Source organism: Grus americana, chromosome 1 (genome assembly GCF_028858705.1).
Source record: "Grus americana isolate bGruAme1 chromosome 1, bGruAme1.mat, whole genome shotgun sequence".
In the NCBI taxonomy this organism is placed as follows: Eukaryota; Metazoa; Chordata; class Aves; order Gruiformes; family Gruidae; genus Grus; species Grus americana.
In genome coordinates this window covers 30,718,624-30,742,949 of record NC_072852.1, presented here as the reverse complement: position 1 = coordinate 30,742,949, position 24,326 = coordinate 30,718,624, and the positions used below count along the sequence as shown (strand labels likewise).

The 24,326-nt window shown below is 39.0% G+C and overlaps 1 protein-coding gene across 2 annotated transcripts in view; it reads left to right on the top strand.

Moving 5' to 3' along the window:
• ZNF277 (zinc finger protein 277) overlaps positions 1-24,033 on the top strand; it is a 56,743-nt gene extending 32,710 nt beyond the window's left edge. For both annotated transcript variants that reach the window (XM_054817130.1, XM_054817140.1), the window contains 8 exons: positions 5,767-5,858; positions 7,263-7,373; positions 10,502-10,634; positions 19,918-19,985; positions 21,159-21,255; positions 21,773-21,815; positions 22,453-22,627; positions 23,673-24,033. In XM_054817130.1, the coding sequence (XP_054673105.1) occupies positions 5,767-5,858; positions 7,263-7,373; positions 10,502-10,634; positions 19,918-19,985; positions 21,159-21,255; positions 21,773-21,815; positions 22,453-22,627; positions 23,673-23,865 (912 nt within the window). In that variant the 3' untranslated portion in view covers positions 23,866-24,033. The remainder of the gene's footprint in view (positions 1-5,766; positions 5,859-7,262; positions 7,374-10,501; positions 10,635-19,917; positions 19,986-21,158; positions 21,256-21,772; positions 21,816-22,452; positions 22,628-23,672) is intronic.
• Positions 24,034-24,326: the final 293 nt, after the last annotated feature.

Here is a 24,326-nt window from a genome sequence, read left to right as displayed (position 1 = left end):
ATCTAAAGCTCATCAGCCAATCTTTGAGGAAACTGTAGACACAAAACCAAACATAATTTTCTTACTCTTATTAGAGTGGTTTATCCTAATGGTGTATATAATTGTCAAATAAATAAGGTACTTGGTGAATTTTTAGAGACTACTGCATCTCAAGTGTCACCAATCCTGGTCTTTGTCTCAGTGTACTGGGCTGATTTGTTTTATTGCCATTGAAGTGTATAAGCAGCTTCTTGTTGTGATCTGTCAGCACCATTTTTTGTTTTGTTTTGTTTAACTCAGAATCTGTTACACTTGCTTCCTTTGCCTACAGCAATAGCTAGTTTCTGTGAGCACTCAGCAGGGAAGTGTAACTCTTGTTTAAATTGGAAGAAACTATAACTAAAGATACACATTGTGTGTTTGAGGGATCACCTAGGAGAGCTTGATAAAATACGCGTTCTTATTGTGAAGTATCTATCTTATATTATTTAGATCCAAATTCACACCCATACTGCTATCTCTGGTAGTACCATATTTCCCAGGCAGACACTGATTTCAGTAGTATTAGTGAGTCCGTTATCATAACAGAAAGAATATGTGGACTGTGTTCATACACTCTTCACAACAGTGTGACTGAGTGCTCAGATGTTTGAGTCCTTCACACTGTAACAGTTGTGAAGTTTCCTCTTCAGAGGAATATCTTTAAGCAAACTACCTCCCCAGAGGAAATAGCACCATTTATAAAAAGCCTTCATTGGAACTTCTCTGAAGTGATCATTTGTATAACATACTATCTTTCTAGCCTCTTGCCTAGTCTCTCCCTCTCAGGGGAGACCTTATTGCTCTCTACAACTACCTGAAAGGAGGTTGTAGCCAGGTGGATGTTGGTCTCTTTTCCCAAGTGACAAGCGATAGGACAAGAGAAAATGGCCTCAAGTTGTGCCAGGGGAGGTTTAGATTAGATATTAGGAAAAATTTCTTCACCAAAAGAGTTGTCAAGCATCGGAACAGGCTGCCCAGGGAAGTGGTTGAGTCACCATCCCTGGAGGCATTTAAAAGATGCATAGATGTGGTGCTCAGGGACATGGTTTAGTGGTTGGACTTGGCAGTGTTAGGTTAACAGTTGGCCTTGATAATGTTAAAGGTCTTTTCCAACTAAAACAATTCTGTGATTCTATGATAGCATGAGAGTGAAGGATCAGAACTGGCAAGGCAGATGCCAACAAGTATGCCAGTATGCTCTTGCCACAATCCAGCCCAGTACTGAAATACTTGAAGATGTGACTACTCATATTCTTAAGTCTTTGGACTAGAGACTTCGGACTTTGCCTTGTCAGGGCTTATGGAAGTAATTTATTTTTTTTACGGTCCTGAACATCTTAAAAAAGAAGACACAAACTGCTGTTAGCTCTGTTTTACAGGCCGAACCGCAGAATCCATCCTCCACTGCACAAATGGGTTCCTGGACTGAGGAGTGATAAATTCAGCTCTCACTGCAGTCAAAGTCACTGCATGATCTTGTCCCAAACTGCATATGTGATCTGCCTCTATCTTGGAGCTGGAAAAGTACTTTCTGCCTTAATTTCTTCCATATCAGAAGTGCTGTGATTATAAAGAGACAGATTTTAGAGAAGGAAGTAATATATTTTTGTTGGACCAACTGTAGTTGGAAAAAACAGGCAAACTTTTGACCACTAATTCTTTCTTCAGGTTGGAAGCAAAAGCAGCAAAACTTGTGCAGAGTACTGGTTGTGAATGGTTGTTCTATGAGAGTCATCCAAGCCATGCATTTAAATAGCTACGTAAATTATTTATGAGGGCGTTGTTAGTAAAGGAGTTTATGATTTTAAAAACCAGTGGTCTGCAAGCAATAAAGAAAGATAATTTAGCACCTGGGGTACAGTGTCTGTTGGAGGGAAGGTTAGAAGGAATTACAGTATGAGAAAAGTCTAATGTGCCATAAAACCAACTGTCCTGAGTCCATAGTTTTTGGCATTCAATGGAGTTAGTTTTTAGTACTACCTTTTGAAGGCATTTTGTATGTCTTGAATGTCTCTTGAACTACAGACCAGAGACAAAGTAATTGTTTAGGGGAAAGTGCTTATTAGCTGCAAGTATGCATTTTTCATCTTTTACTGATTATCAGTGTGAATTCTTGCTGATGCATAGTGCTTAAGTGCTTCTGAAAAAAAAAATGGGTAATTTCTTCCAAAATATTGCTTCCTAGGAGAGGAACAGGCACTTCTTTTTTTTTTCCAGGCACATTTTAAATTACCACCTCCTAGGAGAAAGTCTGAACTCCTCACAACCCCAAACTGAGCATCATGAATGTGCATTTTTCTAGACTCCAAATTGTCATGAAAATGATCAAATTTCTTTTGTATTAGCAGTTTAGCATGCTGGTATATTTAAGGATGATCATCCTAGTATAAACAATTGCACATCATTACAATGTTTTTTTGTTTTATTAGTTAAAACACACAATAGATAATATTTTGTAATTTGGTTGGATTTTTTTATGGTAAATCACCGATATAGTAGAAAGCGTACAACTAAGAGCTGTAGAAGAGGTTTCTTCCAGACAGAAAAAAGGGGAATTGGATTAAAACTGAATTTAATTTTATTGAATATATTAAGTACTCCTGCAAAGCAACTGCATTTTTGTTGCATGTAAGTATGATCAGTAATATCCAGCTTCCATTTGCCATGCTTGAAGGTGATCAACCACTTACATCCTATAGAATTTTCCTAAAACTATTCCACAGGAGGCTGCTAACTGCCACAGTCATATCTAGTTCTTATTTGAGCTAGGGTTCCTCTAAATATGTGCTTCCAAGAACTTGTCATCTAGCAGTACTTATTTTTAAGAATTCCTGGTTGAGCTCATAAGCTTCATGTGGCTTGTGGGGACAAAAGATTTTAGACTAAAAGCCTCTGTAATTTAAGTTCTAGTTTGTATCAGTTCTGTCAATGGTTGTTTCACAGCTAGTTTGACAGTCTTCAGTACAGTAATGGAATTTTGGGGGTTTTGTTAGCAAATCATAGAATATAACAGAAAGAGTGGAGGACAAATAGCTGACAGAACTTCTCACAAAAGATAAAAAGAGATGGGGGTCAGGAATTATTAAAAAAACTGTATCAAAACTGCAAACTAATTGGCTGAAATCAAGCTATGGCATTTGTGTCACTTTTATAATGTTTACTTTTTCTATCTGTGCCCAATTATTTTATTCATTAAAGAAAAAGATAACTAAAATATGTGTATTTTGTGATCTATTTGCTTTTTTCCTCAATTGATTCATTCTCTGGCACTTTGATATGACACAGTATCCTAACAATGTTTTAGAAAACATTCATGGCTGAAATGGCTTTAATTCCTCACCTGTGCAAGTAACAGATTTGCTTGCTGGCTGAGAAAGTCCCCTCTAGCAATGAATGATGCCAACATTTGATAAAAGGAGTGTCTACCTTGGAAAATACTTTTTAAAATCTGTTGAGGAAATTGATAAAGCAACGATGCTGGGTTAGGCAAAGCTTCCCAGCTGCCAAGCGTGGTGGTGGAGGGGCAAACGGGAAGGTGAGAGAGCAGGGAGCAGGAGCACCCACCGTTTGCCTGGAGGATACATCATGCTGCTTCTTCCCCCTCAGGCACAACTGGGAGTAGCAGCTCACCAGGGCTCCAGTAAACAATTTGTATGAGGTGGGAATCTGGAGTTAGGCAGCCAAATATTGCAGAACATTTTTTTTTCCCTCCTAGTAGAGTACAATTAGGAAACTACGCTGGAATAACATTGATGGGAGGGTGTTTAAGCCCTTACTATCTTAATGTTTGAATTGCACGTGCTGTCTTTTGATTCCCTTTCAGATGGTTTCTAGTGTGTTTTACAAAGTATATAAACTATATGCAGACGCCTTCAAATTCAAGGTTAGCCAAACTGCGCCAGACGTGCTGCTGAGTGGGGAGAGGTGACAGCTAGGCGTACCAGAGGAAGCCCTGGTTCTGACTGACGTGCCGCGGGATGTTCACTGCCCGCATGGAGCAGGCAGATACCCTTACCTAATTGCATCTCTGCTGAAGGGCTCTCACAGGGTATGTTATGCTCCACTTACCTCTTTCAGGAGACAGCCCTGAAAAACAGGAATTTATATTTCTGTTAGTTGATGTTTTGCATAACGCAGAAGGACGTGAGCAGGTATGGCCTGGAATTTGAGTAGGCGCTGCTGAGTGTGACTCCAACATAAAATGTACAACTTATAGTACAAAAACAAACAAAAAAGCCCCAGGATCTGCATTTTCAGGGTAACAAACAGACTTTTATCTGGTGCACAACAGCCGCAGGCCCCAAACTGTGTGGTTGAGTATGTGCCCTAGCATGGGCCGAGGCACAGTGCACTGTCCCCACAGCAGCCACTGGCCCTAGGGCAAACGTCGCCCAGGTGTGGCATGCTCCTGCGCCCTTCAGCAGACATCCTTTCATCCCACTGCCCCTCGCTGGATACGGCGTGCTGCTCTGGTGGAAAAGAAACCAGTCGCACGTTTATTTGCCTGCTGTCAGCCTCCTGCCCTCTCTCAGTGCACGAGGGGATAGGGTGTGGTGAGCCCACACCAGCCCATCCATGCTGCAGGACACATTTGGGCCTGTAATGACAATAGCTCAAGCCTTCCTCTTATTTCTTTTTTGAATCTTGGGGATTTTTTTCTTTCCTTTCTTCTGTTCTTTTTCTTTCTTTTCTGCCTTCTATGGAGCTTATCCAACAGGCATAGCTATGCGCATATTTAGATGTAGACTATGGGCAAATTTGGGCCTTAATCCACACAAAAGAGGCACTAAAGAGGTAGGTGAGGAACACAAAGCTCCACTGTTGCAGAGTCTAAGGAGATAAAGAGATTGAGAAAATCCCCTAAGAAATTCCGTCAGGATCCTGAATGTCAGAAAGCAGACAGCAGCACCTCTGCATTGCACAGAAAATAAATCCTTTTCCAGTTATCAGTACTTTAAACACAAATATAGGGTGGTGTCCTGCCAGGCTGAAAATATGCTTTTTAATCCGAACACTGATTCTCCCATGTGCCAGATGATTACGGCCTTCCCATCTGAAGTGTGTAGTAACTCCACAGTGTAACTACACTGCTGCTGTTACAGCACCAGAGAAACTTGCCTGCTTGCATGGTTTTGTTCTTGTGAGGAAAACTGTGGTCAAGCGTTGTAAAGTGTCTAGCCCAGTCTGTTGCTCTAAATTAAACAGGACTGGTGTAAAAGCAATCAGCTTCTCCTTTTCATTGAGTTTATTATGTGCCGTAGCTCCTTGCAGAAACTGCCAGGGTTTTTGTCATCAGTCCAATATTATGAAAAAGTCTTCTAGGTTGCTTGCAATTAGACATGTAAAATTGAGTTTATCATTCCACCGGGCATTATGTGATTACCCAGAAACTTGCTTATTGATACCAGAGGTAAATCTAAGTGGAAACTTTAAACTGATATGTCATATACAGAATCATTTAAATAGCTGTGTAAAATCTCACTGTGGATTGCATTTCTTTCCATGCACCTTGTATAATACAAGTAGAATTTTAATGGAACTTGACTGGACCACATACTGCCTTTGAAAAAACTTGTCATTTTTGTGAGAACCCACCAAAAAATACTAACTTCTGGTTTATGTCAGCAGCACCTTTTAATTTTGTATGTTGATTGTTACCAGTAAGGATAAAGAGGTATAATAAGCTTGTGTGATGAAAAGATTGTTATTTTTTATTTGAATATCTGTATCTGTCTCTTTTCCTAGAGGGAAATTCTAGACCAGCAACAGCAAGAGAGATACGACACAAGTTTTCATAGTATGTGTATGTTCTGTGATCAAGAATTCACAGGAAACAGGTTTGTTTATTGACTTGTTTGCTTTTGTTTTATTTTTTCATATCTGCTCAGTGTCTTTGTTTATGGTTTTAATGCAATCAAACCATTTAGTGCTGAATGGTAGGGCTCAGAAGATAAAATTCATTTTACAGTACAGTTTAAGTATTTCTTTCAACTGCAGTGCCATTTGAAATAGACTCCCTCCTACTTCTCAATCCTTTATTTATTCCAGTACAACTTTTTATACTACACAGTAAGCTGGAGTTGGGAGCTGAACCATTTTAAAGAGAGACAGTTTTTCAGCAGTTGTTTTAGTGGCAAGGAGAGCTGCTTAAGCCAGTATGGCTGTTAAAAAAATATTTCTATCCAGTTACACACTTTCCTGTTTAAATCTCACCGAACCCGTGTCAATTTGAAGATGGAATGAAAAAGAGGGGAGGAAAATTAGAGTGAGAATGGAGTGCTGTGCAGTGTCTGTCAAGTGTGAGCAGGAGTTGCGTTCAAGTGCTTGCTCCAGTGAAAATTTGGTTTAACACAGTACATCCATTTCAGCTGGAGAGACTGAGTTATCCCTAAATGTCTGTTAGCATGAGTAGTTCTGCTGCTCTGGAAAGGTAGAAGAACCTGGGGTCATATCTCTGCAGGTCATCCCAAGGTTGTGTGAATGTCCTATTTACTGCCTGATGTAATGAAATTCACATCGTTCAGCCCCCAAGAACTTTAGCCTCTGCTTACTCTTGGGTCTCACAGAATTTGTGATTTGAAAACTGTATCTGGAGTGTGGTAAAAGCAAGGGTCAGCAGTGATAACACCTGGATGTTTTCTTAGACCCCAAATGCAGGAGTTGAGGCATACAGAGATGTTAGGCACCTAAGGAATTAACCAGCATACCTCTATTAGAAAAATAACTTATTTAAACATCCATTAGGTTTGTTCATGCATATTTTTGAGCACTGTTTGTGTTGCTAGTGCTGTGTGAAGCAATATTGATGTAAAAGCATATCACACCCAAGAATTTCTGCTTTGTTAACCAGCACAGAGAAAACTGACAAATGGCTTTTTAGAATGTTTCTCAAGATGTTTGTTTGAAACTTGTGATTTGCTTATTCAAGTTAATAAATGAGCCTTGCTAACAGTGAGGGTCAACATAAACTATGTTGTAATTTTTGTTTAAAGGATTATATTTCATGCATGCGGATTAAGCAGTTGAAATGTTACTGACTGTTCAGCAGAGCTGAAATTGAAAGCTTCCTGTTTCAATAAAGTTGCATTCTTTTTTCTAGAAGTGGCAGCAACACTATTATTGTTTATTTAATGTTGGCTTTCATGCATTTTTAGAGCAATTGGTGTATTTCAAGTCACTAATTGAATAATTCTCATATATATTCAAAAATATGTAACGTTCTTTTTGAATGTCTTTTGTAGATCTGTCCTTCTCAATCATATGGCAAGAGAGCATGCTTTTAATATTGGGCTGCCAGATAACATTGTGAATTGCTATGAGTTTTTGGCTGTATTACAGGAGAAGCTTGACAAGTAAGTAGGGGTTTTTTTGGTTGGTTTGTTTTTAATGGACTTAGGTCATATTTCTTTTAACCTTGGAAATAAGTTGGGTTAAAATTAATTCAACATTCATGCTTAGTTAAGAAGAAACAGAGAATGTAAATTTATTGTGAGTGCTCTTAGAAGGCTTTTTGTTGACTTACTGAAAGCTAATTCATAACAAGTTGTAGTATTTTGCTGGAAAAATGGAGTCACACACAGTGCTTCAGTAGTTATGCATTGCACAGTTTCCACTGACATTAATAATAGCACATCCCTTTTTCTCACAACTGTTAGAGTTAATGTTCTTGTTTCTCATCATAACAATCTTTTTGCTAAACATCTATTTAATCACTGAATACAGAGTTCTTATGTGAATCTTAATTTGCTTCTCCATGTATCAATAATGTGGCATGTTTGGTCTCTCCCTTCTCTACTGCTTACAAGAGTACAACCCAGAGCAGAAGGCGACAGCCAAAGTATATGCTGCTTCAGAAACATGTAAACCTGAGATGGCTGAAGAAGTTAAAAAGGGAATTTGGGAGAAGAACTTGGGTAGCAAAGAGCAAGAAACTCTTCACTTTGACTTTCATTTGCAAGTATCTAAGTGCCCTTTATGGATTTCATAAATGGGACAATATGAAGTATGCCACAAACATAAACCGGGCTCTAGCAGAAAGTGTACTTCCTTAAGAGTGAAACTGTAGTTTAACAAGTTTTTTAATCTTAATACAATTTGTAATCAAAGACAGTAGGAGAAATTTGCCTAAATCTTAGGCTTAGTTATGAAAAGTCACAGAACACTGGGATTTGTGAAAAACAGGATATGGAAATTAGATTAAATATCCTTCCAAATAAATTTGGGATCCATTTGTACATCTGAAAAAAAAAAAGGAGATATTCAAAGGAAGGAAAAGCCAGCAGTCCTCTCTAATCTAGTCTTTGGCCTGACAGTGAGTGTGTAGTCACAATTGATACAGGTTAACTTCTTCCAGAAATGAAGATGTATTAAGAATGCCTTTTACGTTATCATTGGTGTTGCCTAATGCACTGAGTTACCTTGCTCACCAATAAATTGCGGCTTTACTATTTGTCAGTAGGATCTGAGGGTTTCGTTTAGATGGAGGTTTCTCAAAGCCAGTCTTCTCTGTAGTTAAGACTCATGCTGAAATTGCTTCCAAAGTAGTGAAAGTCCACTCCTCCTACTACTGAGAATAGACTTAATAGCTATGCTAGTATAATAGTATCTGAAAGTATTATTAAGAGGAGAAAAATCTTGTTTCAGGCAAATAGTATGACTACATTGTGTGTGCTGAGGAAAAGCATTACGTACTCTTCCTGGAAATGCCTTTCATAAGCAGAGCAAACACTTTGCTATTAGCAGGTGGAGCAAAGCAGATACTAAAATTCATAGATGTATTCTACTGTCGGACCTATGATTCACCAACAAGGCAATATTTAGATTTTGAGGCTGCAAGCACAAGGAGAACTCAAAACTTCCTCAACAGTAAGCCTAAATGTTACAACAGTTCTTGGGAGGCAAAAAGATACTGAGAATCTTGAATGGCTGCTGCACACGAGAGCTGATGCACCTTTGCTGGAGGAGTATAAGGGTTTTCAGGATGCAGGTACAGACCTTCTAGGCACAATATTACTGGGTTTTGCAGGGGCAAATGCTTGAGTAAGAAAATAGTTTTCTTCTTCAACATCTATATCTTAAACCCTGGGGAAATCACAGGAAGACCTGGCCCAGACACTGTTAAGATTCCTTCTGACTGTACAATCAAGCATGCTTTCATCTGTAAGTAAAGAGAAAAAAAAGAAAAGAAAAAAAAGAAGAAAAAAAAGAAAAATATAATCATGTTAATTCAGAGCCACCACATTTTTTAATACCCATGGTTTGTGTGTCTTAAAGTACTGTTGTTTTTCCTACCATCAAATTTATTTCCTGCTAGCCAGCATTGCCAATACAAAGATATAATGCCACAGTTACGAAGTTTTTATTTCATGAGAAATTGTTTTCTAGGGGTTTTCCCCATCCCCCTGCGAAGATGATTTTTCAAACAGCCCAAGAAATGAGCTCCATCTTGGTAGGCTACATAAGCCATTCACTTATAAGAAAAATGTTTTAGCACGTTGGCTAACTAGAGGCTCAAGACCTACATCCGTTAAACAAGGATGTTCCTGTAAGCTCAGGGCTCTGCTGTGTCTCTGCCAGAAAAAAATGAGCATCATCTATTTCAGGGAGAATTGCCCAGTTAGGCTGAAATGCAGATGACTGTCCTCATAATCCACTGTCTGAGTCAAAAGACTTGACAATGCTTTATAAGCTCAACTTTCAGATGTCAGTTGATACTACAGTGGAGAGAACAATTATTTTCTAGTGCTCATAATACAGAATTTAAGACAGTGCTTATACTTCTGTTTTGTTTGAATTGCTCTGGAAGACATGCTGTGGTCAAATTCTCATACGTTAATGAATGTTTGTATGTACATATATGTATGTATATACATATACATTAATTATTTTATATATGTGTGGGTGTGTATACATGAATTTATTTACTAAATTTGATTTCTCAGAATTTCAAAACCCATTGATCACCCTGGCAAAATTTCATTTAGCCTCCCTGTTGAGTTAGAAGTATAAAACTTCCTCTTTAGCTAAATTAAATTGTATTTACAGATACGTAGCACATTCAGAATTCTTTTTTTTTTCACTCTAAATTACAAAGAAACAGTTACTGATGGATTAGATGTCAGTGTAAGTGCATGCTGAGTTAAGAGTTCAAATGTAACTAATCAGTGGCCCTCCCATGCCCTTGGTAGGAAAATTTTGGGTAATCAGACTCTTGCCCCACTTTGCATGTGGGGCAAACAGTAAACTTTTTTATTATATATATTTTCATTTTATGTCATTTTTGTCATCTCTGTGTTTGATTGACTCTACTGTGATCTAAGATTATCTTGTACTGTTTTTTTCAAATAAACTTTGTTTTACATTTAGCTTGCTCTCACGTGCTTAGGATTAATCTCACTGTATATATCTCCAACTAATTTAAGGATATTATCTTGTACTATTTTTGTTTTAACATGTTGACCTGTTTACCTTTTTATCTTAGTTTGCAGTGTTTATACTGTGAAAAAGTCTTCAGAGACAAAAACACGCTTAAAGATCACATGAGAAAGAAGCAGCATCGCAGAATCAATGCCAAAAACAAAGAATATGACAAATTTTATATCATTAATTACTTGGTAAGTGGTTCTATGAATAATTAATAAATTGACTAAAGAGATAAAGACAATATCTTGTTAAAAGTGAGTAATTCCAAACCAGCAATTAGTACAAAGGTCAAAAATCAAGTGAAGGACTCTTTAAGAAATATGCTCATTTATGGTATGGTATTCTGGATAATTGTTAAACTAAGGAATAGTAAACATTTGTTGTTGAGAATTGATTTTGAGAGATGCGAGAATGCAGCTTGAAGAGGCTCTAATGATCATGTCATTAGTGCTCAGTCTCTGCTTTAATAACCAGAAAGGAAAATGAGACAGACTAATGAAGTAAATGGAAGTCAAACTTGAATGCTGTTGGCTTTGAGCTTGTTTTCTACAAATCTTAAGCTGGAAGTGCTCTTCAGAGTATAAATTAAATGCAAAGAGGAGGAAAATTAAAGATACATAGATGAAACAAAAAGTAAGTGTTCATTTTTAGCCTCCAGGTAGGTGTATGTTGCTAGGTATTACTATTTTTTATCTCAGACCTTTGAGAGGGTGTATGCATGTGTGTGTAACAGATTTTCACTTGCTGTCTTCAACTCGTGAAGGAGCTGCTTCAAAAGCTGCTACATTCTGTGCCAGAAATAACTATATTTCACCTGAACTAGTCTTTGTGCCTTCTACATGTGTTAATATCCAGGTTATAAATAGGCATCCTTGACTGTTTTACCTCTTTCCATTTAATTTATCTCCCCGGCTTTTACTCTAAGAACAAAAAGTTGTATGTTTAATGCTCTGCCAAGTCCCTTCTACCCAAGATGGAGTGAATTCCCTCTGTGATCCTCTATACTTCCCTTCCAAAGATCTGAGGGCTATGTTTTCTTTTCTAGATAGTCAAATATCACTGCTTTAAAAATTGACCTATACTTGCTGCACAGTGGGGAAAAAGTTGTGAAGTTCTGCAGGGTAGATGTTCTCTCTCTTCTCAACAGAAATGAGCATTCACTTCTTTCTTGCAAGTTAACAGACTTGAATTTAATGTTGTAATTGTTTTAAGTGATTTTAATAGTTCTGTAATCCTGCTAGTCCTGCAGGTAATCTTATGTTTTCAGAACTTGGCATCCTCTTTAAATTACCTTCTATCTCGAATTTGCATTCATTGTTCAGATTTGAATCTGTCCCAGCTTTCATCAGGAAATTGAGCTAGATCACAGAATCACAGTATGGTAGAGGTTGGAAGGGACATCTGGAAATGATCTAGTCCAACCCCCCTGATAAAGCAGGATCACCTAGAGCAGGTTGTACAGGATCGTGTCCAGACAGGTTTTGAGTATCTCCAGAGAAGGAGACTCCACAACCTCTCTGGGCAGCCTCTACCAGTGCTCTGTCATCCTCAAAGTGGAGAAGTTTTTCCTCATGTTGAGATGGAACTTCCTGTGTTCCAGTTTGTGCGCATTACCCCTTGTCCTGTCACTGGGCACCACTGAAAAGAGCCTGGCCCCGTCCTCTTGACATCCGCCCTTTAGATATGTGTACGTGTTGATGAGATCCCCTCTCAGTCTTCTCGTCTCCAGGTTAAACAGACCCAGCTCTCTCAGCCTTTCCTCATACAAGAGAGATGCTCCAGTCTCTTAATCATCCTCATAGCCCTCCACTGGACTCTCTCCAGTAGTTCCCTGTCTTTCTTGAACTGCGGAGCCCAGAACTGGACACAGAACTCTAGATACGGCCTCACCAGGGCAGAGTAGAGGGGGAGGATAACCTCCCTTGACCTGTTGGCCAGGCTCTTCTTAATGCACCCCAGGATACCATTGGCCGCCTTGGCCACAAGGGCACATTGCTGGTTCATGGAGAGCTTGTTGTCCAACAGGACTCCCAGGTCCTTCTCTGCAGTGCTGCTTCCCAGCAGGTCAACCCCTGACGTGTACTGGTGCATGGGGCTATTCGTCCCTAGGTGCAGGACCCTACATTTGCCCTTGCTGAATGTCATATGGATCCTCTCCACCCAACTCTCTGGTCTGTCCAGGTCTCACTGAATGGCAGCGCAGCCTTCTGGTGTGTCGGCCACTCCTCCCAGTTTTGTATCGTCAGCAAACTTGCCGAGGGTACACTCTGTCCCCTCATCCAGGTCATTGATGAATATGTTGAAAAAGACCAGACCCAGTGTGGTGGGTTGACCCTGGCTGAAGGCCAGGTGCCCACCAGAGCCGCTCTCTCACTCCCCTCTTTCAATAAACAGGGGAGAAAAGGCATAACGAAATGCTTGTAGGTCGAGATAAGGACAGGGAGAGATCACTCACTAATTGTTGTCACGAGCAAAACAGACCAAACTTAGAGAGGGAATTCATCTGATTTATTACTAGGCAAAACAGAGTAGAGGAATGAGAAAATAAAATCAACTCTTAAAACACCTCCCCCCACCCCTCCCATCTTCCCGGGCTCAACTTCACTCCCGGCTTCAACCTTCCCCCCCCCTCAGCGGCACAGGGGGACGGGGAGTGGGGGTTACGGTCAGTTCATCTCACGGTGTTTCTGCCGCTTCTTCATCCTCAGGGGGAGGACTCCTCTCATCGTTCCCCTGCTCCAGCATGGAGTCCCTCTCACGGGGTGCAGACCTTCAGGAGCAAACTGCTCCAGCGTGGGGTCCCCCACGGGGTCACAAGTCCTGCCAGCAAACCTGCCCTGGCGTGGGCTCCCCTCTTCATGGGTCCACCGGTCCGGCCTGGAACTTGCTCCAGCGTGGGCTTCCCACGGGCCACAGCCTCCTTCAGGTGCCTCCACCTGCTCTGGTGTGGGGTCCTCCACGGGCTGCAGGTGGAATCTCTACACCCCCTCATCCTTCCTCCGTGGGCTGCAGGGGGACAGCCTGCTTCACCATGGCCTTCACCACGGGCTGCAGGGGGATCTCTGCTCCGGCGCCTGGAGCACCTCCTGCCCCTCCTTCTGCACTGACTTTGGTGTCTGCAGAGTTTCTTACATCTTCTCACTCCTCTCTCCGGCTGCAAAAGCTCTCTCCCTCTAACTGTTTTTCTTCTTCTTAAATATGTTATCACAGAGGCGCTGATTGGCTCAGCCTTGGCCAGCGGCGGGCCCGTCTTAGAGCCGGCTGGCATTGGCTGTATCAGACACGGGGAGCTTCTAGCATCTTCTCACAGAAGCCACCCCTGTAGCCCCCCCGCTACCAAAACCTTGCCACGCAAACCCAACACACCCAGCACTGACCCCTGGGGCACACCACTAGCTACAGGCCTCCAACTAGACGGCACGGCTTATCACAACCCTCTGGGCTTTGCCATTCGGCCAGTTCTCAGTCCACCTCACTGACCCCTCATCCAACCCACACTTCCTAAGCTTGCCTATGAGGATATTATGGGAGACAGCGTCAAAAGCTGTATTGAAGTTGAGGTAAACAACATCTACTGCTCTCCCCTCACCCACCCAACCAGTCATGCCATCACGGAAGGCTTTCAGATTGATAACACCCAGAAGCACAAAGAATCAAATGATACTCCTTCAGAAATTTGAGACATGCAGGGAGGTCATAATATCAGCGCAGATACAGTGGCTGTGTCATGCTAATAAGCAGAATATGCTAAAATAAATACAACAGCAACACTAGTATTTGTATACCTAACCTCTTTTCCCACTCTCTCCAGTTGCTCCAAAACTGGTGGCCTTGTCCACGCTGTCTGCTGAGAATGATCTGTGGCCTGTATGCTTCTTGAACCATGTCCAAGCACTATCTGGATAGCACTGCTGGTGTGGCCATGGAGCATTCAAACTATTAAATAGTGTGGGCAATCACATGAGAATGCTCAAGTGAGGGCCTTGGTCCTCTCCTGTATTGGTACTGGACTTTGCAGAGTAACTTCTTTTGCTGGCCTGAAACGATTCAGGTATTGATCACTTAGCAGCATCGCTTAGAGATGTATTTTTCAGGTCCTTGCTATTAGAGACAGATGATGGTAAATATAATCCAAGTAAGATATGTCAAACTGCCAAAATGTTTAAAATTGGGCAGGGGAGTCTGCATGTGCAAGGTTTGTATCACTGTGCTGCCAGTGCTTCTCCTGGGACATACTTTGAATGATCACGGTTCTTTGTCTGGCTCTATATGCTTTGCTACGGCCGTGTTTTCTTTCCACACATTTTCAGTTGTCTTTCGCTACGTTCTACCCAGTGGACTGTTTCTGCTCAGTATTTCTGATACTTCAAACTGTAGCCATATCAGAACTTCTGACATTTCTTCTTTTAAAGAAAGGATTTTTTTTTTAATTAAGGATTAAAAACAGATTAAAAAATCTGTCTTAAATACTTTTAAAATAGTTTGCTATAAAAAAGTGTATTTGCACACTAATGTTGCATGAGATTAAATTTTTCATTAACATGAAATGTTTTAGGATAGCTCCTACATAGTAGAAAGTGTTTGCTTTCAAAATAGCCTTTGATAAAGCCTTTATTTTTGCACAAAGGAGAAAAATATTAAAGGGAGGAACTTTAATTTGTTCACTGGGGGTTTAGTAGATTGGCCTTTACATGTAGGGAGAAATAACATTCTCTACTGCACATATATAGTCTACAGTAGATTATATTAATGTGATAGGATTCTTTTTTTCGAGCTGAGTCTATGTTCACTGAATTCTAGATGTTATGCAAGGTATGCTTTCTGTAATGCCTTGATGTACTGATTTTGCTTCCTCTCCCCCAGCACTTCACAATTTACTAGAGGATTTTTTTTTTAATATGTACTGTCAGGCTTTACTGACTTCTAAATGAGTCTTAAAGATCTGTGCTTTGCATTGCTCTAAATGTCCAGGGGAATTATACAATTTCACAGACACAGGCATGGATTAGATATCTTATCTGAAATTACAGATGTACTGTTTCAAAATTTACTACTGAATTTATCTTGACCTAAAGATGTAGGTGTAAAATTTATCTTTTTTTTATGTTTTCACAGAAAAGTTTGAATTTTGAGAATGTAACAAAGATCTTTCTATATGCCAGTTTGATCAAGTTTGTTTTCATCATAAAAAGACTGTAAGACTAAGTAGGTCTCTAATGATAAACATCAATGTTATCACAGCCTTACCCACTTTACTTTTAGGATGTGCACCATAAAGCTTTTCTATCAGCAACTGGATCTTAAGCTATTTAAATGGATAGTTCTTTAGTACAGCCATCTTACAGACATTATTGTCCTTTTATATAATTTTCCATTACTTATTATCTTCACCAAGCACTGCGTAAAATAGTCTTATTAAGCTGGAACTGGCAGTTTCCTTTATTTTGTGGCTTTTGTACTGGGAGGTTTTAAGGCCTTTTTGTTCAGATGTCCTGAGAATGTCTCCCGAATTGCCTCATGATCTTCTGGCCAGTTCTTACTTGTGTTTTTAAGCTGATGGCAGAGCTCCCATTGGTTTCATTTAGAGCAGTAGGCTTGCCTGCCTTCTTCCTTTCCCTCCATTCTGCTTTTGGCTTCACTTGTGTTTTCAGTGCAGTTGTGTGAATCTGTTTTCCTAAGTTACATTTTATGTCTGTGTGTTGGTGATTCCCTCCCCTAAATTTCCAGTTTGGCATAGCAATGAGTAATATAAGTGCAAATTCCTTTGTAAATATTTTGGTGTTCTGAGATTTTCTATGACTTCTGTCATGACCTACAAGCTGCTTTGATTTGTCTGCCCCCATATTATTGACACGTTCTGTTGCTCACGGGTTAGTGTTAAGATGTGTATTACACGTGATCTTTAGTAGGTGTGGAAACGTTTTTTGTCATGTGCATGTATAATAGATGTCTTTCATAAGCAAGTATCAAAAGTTTATTATTTGATAGTTAAATTAAATTAGAGTGGGAGTTTTGTAATTATGCAAATGACTTGAAAGGCAGTGAGGTCACTTCCTCAGTGGATTTGGAGGTCTTTTGTTAGTATAGTGTAAGTATGGGAGATGATACCAATCCTATTTGGAAAGGTTTGAAGTATAAATTGAAGAAGACCAACTGATAGCAGAGGATGAAGAACTGAGCAACAATGCATCCAGGATACATATGTAGGTTACCTTACTTTTCTCCAAGAAAACTTCCAACCTAATTTTGTTGTTTCTATGCCTATGTTAGCTTGTGGCCCCATGACTCACCTTGCACAAAGGGTCAAGTAAAAATAGAGAGGGAAGAACTTTTTAGTCTGTGGTGCCTGCTGGAGGCCATAAAAAGAGCAGAAGACTATTAAAACTCTCTCACTCCCAGCCCAAGGAACAGAAGTGGATCCAGACTGACAGGGTCTTTCTGTGTTCACCTGATTGTTACCAGCAGCACTTTAAGTGTAGAGTATGCTTTGTAGTAAGCACAGATTTTTATTTTCAAATTGGCTAATGGCATGTATCTGTAGTAATGTAACATCACTATAATGGATGCGCTTATTACAAAGCTAGACAGCTGAAAATGGTACCTGTTACTTACTAGAAAACTTGTTTCATAAAGCCTTTACTTTTCCTCAAAGATAAAAATATGTTTTTTCCTTATTGCCAAGCCCTAAATTATCATTATTATCTGCTGAGGTTCGGGGAGATGTTTTGTTATGGGGGTTACAATTTATATTTAGCCTGTTTTGATTTAAGCAGGGTATGTTTTGTAAAAAGTTAAAGGAAAACCTTTCATCAGTTGATGATAGTTCAAGACTTAATAAAATCCCCCAAGTGGGGGAACATGTCATATTAAAATTCATCCAATGTCCATTAACTAATGTTGGAGTAAGACCATCTCTTGTATGTGATAAAGCATCTCTAAGTTCTGCAGCAGTATAAAACAATTCAGGTAATTGCAGTAAGGCAGGTGAGAAGAAGGGTGAGAGGAAATTTGCAGGGGAAAGCAGCATCTGTTTGGAGTTTCTGAGCTCTACAGGCTTGGAACTACATTTGCATGGAGTTCAGTAACTGCTCTTTTGGGAAAACTGCTTGAAATACCAGCTGCTGTTTCTAGTTTCTCCCATCTCAGCACTTCTTCTCAAGTTGGGGTATGTTGCCTCAGTGAAGCATGCAGACCTTCTCCCTGTAGAACCCTTAAATTGTGCTCAAGTTGAGCAGATAGATAAACTGTGAGTCAGTCAATCTCTGTGCCTTTAGACTTCATTTTGGAAAAGGAAATCAAACCACACACATTTGCATGCTCTCTTCACTTTTCTATAGGACTCTCCTCTCTGTGAGGTACACAGGAAGTATTTAAAAAAAAAGTTGGTTTTCCTTGGATATATAGTAAGGCCTGCAGTTTTTTTAATTATGTGTTTTTTACTGTTTCAACTATTAACGATGTCAAGTCTAGTTTTTCCTCTTGTTAAGAATTTCTTGGGAGTCTCTAGAGATGATTATTGGGAGCTCTTGCATCTTGCATGAAAGAGCAAGGGAAGTTGAATACTTAACAAAGGCACCCTTGGTTTCAGATGCCCATCAAGCCGTAGAATTGAAAAAGTGTTCTTTAAAAAAGAAAAATTTAAAAAACTCAAAGAGCTTAAAGAATGTTTCAAAGAACTCTTTCCCACCCAATTGGTCAGCTTCAGTCTCTCTGCACTTTCATCACAGTGTCCCTAGTTAGCCGTTCACCATGTAATCTTCCAGTGATACAAGACCTGATTAGCTTTTTCCTTTTTCCTTTTTTTTTTTTCTTTTTTCCCTCCTCTGAATATAAATAGATGAGGGAAACAAAGACCTCTTACAAGATCCTTCTCTGCCTTCTTCACAGAAACACCATAAGGAAACAGCAACAATAACAAAGCTTGCACATGGTTTTCCCCTTTCACCTTTAATTAAAAGGTGAAGCTTAATATTGGCTGCTGTTTTGAACGTCCTCTTTTGTGCACGTATACTTCAAGCTGGGAAGGGGAAAAATTGTGAGCATTCATCTTCGTTTTGCAGCAGTTGTGAGCTGCTATCCTCTCATTAAGGTGTTAACATTAGCAGCCATAGGAAACTGGTGTGCAGCTGGGAGAACATGTGGTAAGAGGTGTTAATGGCTTCATGTTATCTCACAGTAATGGTGACATTAATGAGTCTCCCCTGTAACTCAGAGAGTTTACACACTACCATGTAGCATCACTGAATTAATTACTGAATTTTCATTCTGTAATATATGATGACATTATGTTTAGAGCTGTCTAGAGACATTTGTTTTTCATTTACCTGATAGGCACTAACAGCTTTGAAAATTCTCATTAAGTAGTTAAATGATGGATATCTTTTCCTTCTTTTTCCAAACAACTATAAAGGCAATAATAACACTTGTTACTAAGGATGTTATTAAATATATTTATCAGAAGGAATATTTGAATGAAATAAACAAAAGAATGATCTTTTTATTAGCTGCCTTTTCTGGTTTTTTTAATGGACACAAGATCGTCAACTGTGGTCTTTGTGAATCCTTCACAGCTGTCAAAAGTATGAGTTCAAAAATACTATTTTGATTACTGGTTAGTTTGCTGTGGTTTATTTTTAAAGGCAGGAAGAATCAGAGGGAAGAAAAACACTAGCTAAAGATCACTGCTGGTATTTCAGTAGAGCACTTCAGCTTTTTATTGCCTGTTATTTATATCACAGTCATGCTGAGAGTGCTTGCCATTGTGCTGAACACTGCACAAATGTATTGTGATATACTTTGAGCTGAAGGTCTTTAAGATATAAATAAACAACACAAAAAGTAAAAGGAAGAACAGAACACCATGAATAGATGTGCTTACATTCACATCTGAGAAGAGGATGGAAGAGAAACTGGAGTGTAGTGCCGAGATCTCTGCCCTGGCTCTTACTGCCTTTCTGGAGTAGTCTCTAGCTAGGTTTACACCGTGCGTTTTTACTGACATAACCTTGTACAAGGTACGAGCGCTGACTGGTGTAGCTATGCTAACGAAAGTCTCAGGTGTGATAGCTGCATTGTTTAAGCAGCATATGCTGCATGAAGAGCAAAGTAGGCAGATTGAACTGAGCAAGTGTGATGGCAAACTCGAGACAGTGGTAACATACCCACCTCAGGGACATCTTGGTAGTGTTGCGACACTCTACTTTTACACAGAGCTCAGATGCTCTTCTTGAGAGCTCTGTGCCAAATCATCTTCTTCCCAGACATAGGGTGGAGAATGCACCATTAAAAGACAAAACAAATTGTTATTTTAAAAATTATTACTAAAGCGGTGTTGTATGACTATCTTTAATTCAGAAAAATACCAAAGTGATCCAAAATAAGATGTTGATTGTGACTTCCCAGATGTTCATTCAGTTGATATATAAAATACGATGTGAATCAGGAAATGTTTTTTCTTTTCTTTTTTCTCCCCAGGAATTTGGAAAGTCCTGGGAAGAAGTGCAGTCAGAGGATGACCGGGAATTACTAGATAACCCAGAAGAGTAAGAGTTATTTATGTGCCCATTATAAAAACTTGCAAGACCGTTATTGTTGAAAGTAGTTAAGGAAAAATGCTGTGCATAATTAGTACACAGTTAAAATTCATTTAAGCCAGTCAAATCAACTCCAAATTGTTCTCATCAAAGACAGTTCTCTACAACAAGGGTGGTAAATTTCATATTTCAACCACAAGCCTATTTTTTGTTTGCATATAGCTGAGCCTTTTGGGTTTGTAATGATGTAAGCAAAACATTTTTTACTTTTGTACTAAAAAATGGTTGAATCGTTTTAGTTCAAATTTAAAAAATCAAGAGCAAGCATCAAAAATGTCAGCATGAGAAAGAAATTATATGAAAAAGTCTGATAAAAAGGTAACAACTAGAGATTAAAGCAGCATTTTGAAGGAAACTTGTCGATGGTGCTGATTGAGGGTGACATCTGTCTGTGGTTGTCTGTGGTCCAGGCCCTCAGATCACTGCAGAGGTGGCTTCCCTGGCCGTGGAGAATTGAATAAGCAGGAAGTTGTTTGTCGGTATCAGGGTCCCTGACCTTCCCAGTTCTGTTCGTCACTTGAGCTTAATTTTACTTTGTTATACCTGGTTGCAATAATACTTATATCTCTCAGCATTATTGTGGATCTAAATTGATGTATTGGTAAAGTATTTTTTCTCTGTCTGCATGTCTAAATGTAGCATGAGTGTCTCTTTCAGGAATAATAATATTTGATAAGTAAGTAATACTTAGAGTGAACTCTGCCTGATGATTATGTCTTTGGCTGGTGTATTGAAAGATTAGAAAGGTATAAAAGAATTTAAAAGACCTTATAAAAATAAACACTGAACACAGTATTTGATGACTTGCCAAACTGGATAGAAACTGAAGTTAAGATTCCATTTGTTAATACAGGCAAATTCAAGTAGGACTTACAACCTGTCTGCACAGGAATGACCCAACAGTAACTGCTCGGTTATTCTTGAATTTCTCATTTTTTAGACTGTAAACCAGATTCTAATGATATATCCAGCTATAAATCCACACTGTCTCTTCCACCCCTTTAAAGTATTCTGTTTTTCTGGATTTATTTCTGGTGCTGTGAGTGCAGAATCTGAAGTGCCCTTTCACAAAATGTATCTTTTCCACAATTAAATTAATCTTTTTTGACTCTTAATCATAAGAGACTGGTCTGACTGGGAAGAGCATCCTGTGTGTGCAGTTTGCCTGTTCTGTGAACAACAAGCGGACACCACGGAAAAACTGTATCTTCACATGCAGGTAAGACTTGTTTTAAATATCAGTTCTTTCATTACTTTGAAATTAAAAAGTAGGATTGTAGCATCTTTGTTAAGATGAAATCAGCCGTTGCATTAGAATGCCCTTTTTAGTGCAGAACTAAAGTACAGCATGCATCTCCAGCATCTGTTCTCTTTAATATGCAGTGGAGTCAGGTTTTACATTGAGAGTATGACTAGCTATTACTTGGGAGTGTACAGACTGGCACAGACAATAAAGAAGTAGCATCTTTAATATTATAATGACTTGATGATTTAATACATTCGATGGCTAGTATCTGTGTTTCAATTTTAATAAACTATTTAACAGGAGCGTTGCAGTTTAACAGAATACGAAAGTTTCTGATGAAACAAAACTTTTGGGGGTCTGTTTCATGTGTTTGCATATCTATATGCATGTGTCTGTGTCAGTCTATGAAAACCTGAACTGTTTTTAACTTGGAATAGTAGAAGAAATGGAAATAAGATATTTTATTCTTTCCTTTTTTTTTTTTCTCCAGAAATCACATGGATTTGACTTTCCTAAAATAAAGTCAGAGCATGGTGAGTAAGAGATGCTGTAACTATCAGCATTTACCACTAGCGTGGAGAAAACCACATCATAAGAATGCTGGAAAACAACTGTATCAATTTGATTTTTGTTCAGACATTTAACTTTTCCATTATGGAAACTGTTTCTGCCAGCTTCCACAAGAATGCCAAGAACGCTTCATTTTTCTGGAACTGTTGTTAGTGCCAAAGACACGTGCTATTTTCTTTAAAACCATTGGATTCTTTTGCAGAATAGCTTCTACAAATACCCACTCTATGAGTTCCAGGTCTGAAGCCCTGGAATAAGTACTACTAGTAGTAGTAATAATAATAAAAAATAATAAATAATAGTAGTTGTTATGCCTGTTAAGACTTGCTTGCAGTGTAGAAGGCTGTGCTGTAAGCTGTGTTTGGCCAACATTTGCTTTCTGCTGTAGACTAAGAGGAAGCAAGGTGTTTGCAATTTTTACATTAAAAGAAGGGCTAGTTCCCCTGCAGCTGGGAAAAAGCATTTGTTCAGTTAATTTGATAAGTTTAGGCTGTGCTGGTCTTCACTAAACCCTTATCAATCTTTATACTTAATCCAAGAAAGCATTTGTAAATTAAGTGTCATGTTTTTCAAGTGCTTGTTCGCTACCATCTCTCCCAGGTCTGAACTTTTATCAGCAAGTAAAGCTAGTGAACTTCATCAGAAGAGAAATCCATCATTGTCGTTGTTACAACTGCCAGGAGAGATTTCAATCTAAAGGAGAATTGATAGGTCATATGGAAGAGACTAAACACATTACATTCCTGCCAGCTAGGTCTACGTGGGATCAACCACAGTAAGGGCACACGTTTCTTCCACCATTTGTACTGTTACTTGATAATGTCTGTAAAAGAGTAAGTTGAAACTTCTGGGTTTTGCCAGTGCAACAGTGCCCTGAGCTCCCCAGCTTTATTGGCCCAGATAAAATAATAAGTGGTTTCAAAGCTACTCAGAATTATAAATCCCTGTACTGTCTGAAGCTAAAATGAACATGTGATACTGCTCTTCTAGTTGCATCCGGGATGCACTATCCCCGTAAATTGTCTGCACTGTCAAGTCAGTATGCTAGAGAAGTTTATTGTTGCAAAATTGTCTTTTGCCTGTATTTGCAGTTGTGCAGTGAACAGTGAAAGGCATATGTGGTGCACTCAGAGCACTTTCCCTCCTGGTGGAGCCAAGATTGAATCTGTGCACCAAAGTGACATCTCCAATGCCCCACTTGTAGGCACGATTTTCTTCCAGCCATTAGCGCTCTACATGGATGTAGATCGTGCCTGGGATGGGCATCTGGCACATATTTCATTGCTAGTAAAGACACATTCTGGACATACGGTTCTAGAACCAAAACAAACCATGTCTTTTGCATGTCTAATATAGATAGATCCATAATGTCTACCTAACTTTAGGCATCAAAAGAAGTTGGTTGTTTACCTTTAGTTTTTTCCGTAGCAAATAGAGAGCGTAGCATAACACTGATTCAGATTATAAGTAGGCTGAATAGGTCTGGGGGATGATGCCATAGGTAGTTAAAGCACAGGGAGTGTTCTAACTCAAACATCTCAGTTCAGCATTTGTTGTGAATCAAATCTGGATTTGTGACCTCAGTTGTGACAACACACAGGTGAAGAAATAGGGCAAAAGACTTGTCTGTTGCCAGCCTTTCTGTGTGACTCTTCTGAAATGTACATACTGGTTCATTTTTTGGGTGTGCTGTTTCCTGTCATTCCAGACAACCAGACTTTCTCATTTTTCCTTTTTTAAAATCTAATCTCATAAAATATGCTCAACCTCTTTCTAAGAAAATATGTGACTCTCTAGTAATTATGTCTTGTTGCTTTCAGGTATTATTTTCCTACCTATGAAAATGATACGCTCCTGTGTACACTGTCAGACAGTGAAGATCCGATAACTGAGGCTCAAAGTGAAGATGTCCCTGTTGTTAGCGAAGATATATCCAGTCTAAAAGCTCTTAAACAGAGCAGTGTTTTAAACCAGCTCCTGTATGAAGAGAACAAGAATCAGGAGAAATTTTGATCTTGAATTACAGTTGCTGACCTTTCACTGTTTCTTCTGCAAGACAAAAAAACTACATTCTGTCACTCATATTGTAATACAGTTTAAGTCATAGATGTTATTAATGGACAAATATTATATTAAAGTTAATGATAAATTAAATTTAAATGTAAACTTTTTTGCTTTATCTTCCTTTAAATTCTAGCTTTATTTGAAAATTAAATGCTGGATTTTCTGCTTGGCCCTCCAAATATTTTTAGTATTATTTACAAATAGGATTTTTCGTCTTTTTTTTTTTCCCCATTTTTTCTGAATAAATCAGAATCGGAGTTCTATTTTAAGGCCATCTTATGAAAGCCATGAACAATTGAAACAATGTGTCTTGATATATGAGCCAATGAGTGAATCTTCTATGTGTTACTGCTGTTAGAGAGCATACGGAAAAGAGCCTGAATTTAGTTCTTGGTCTATTACATAAAGCA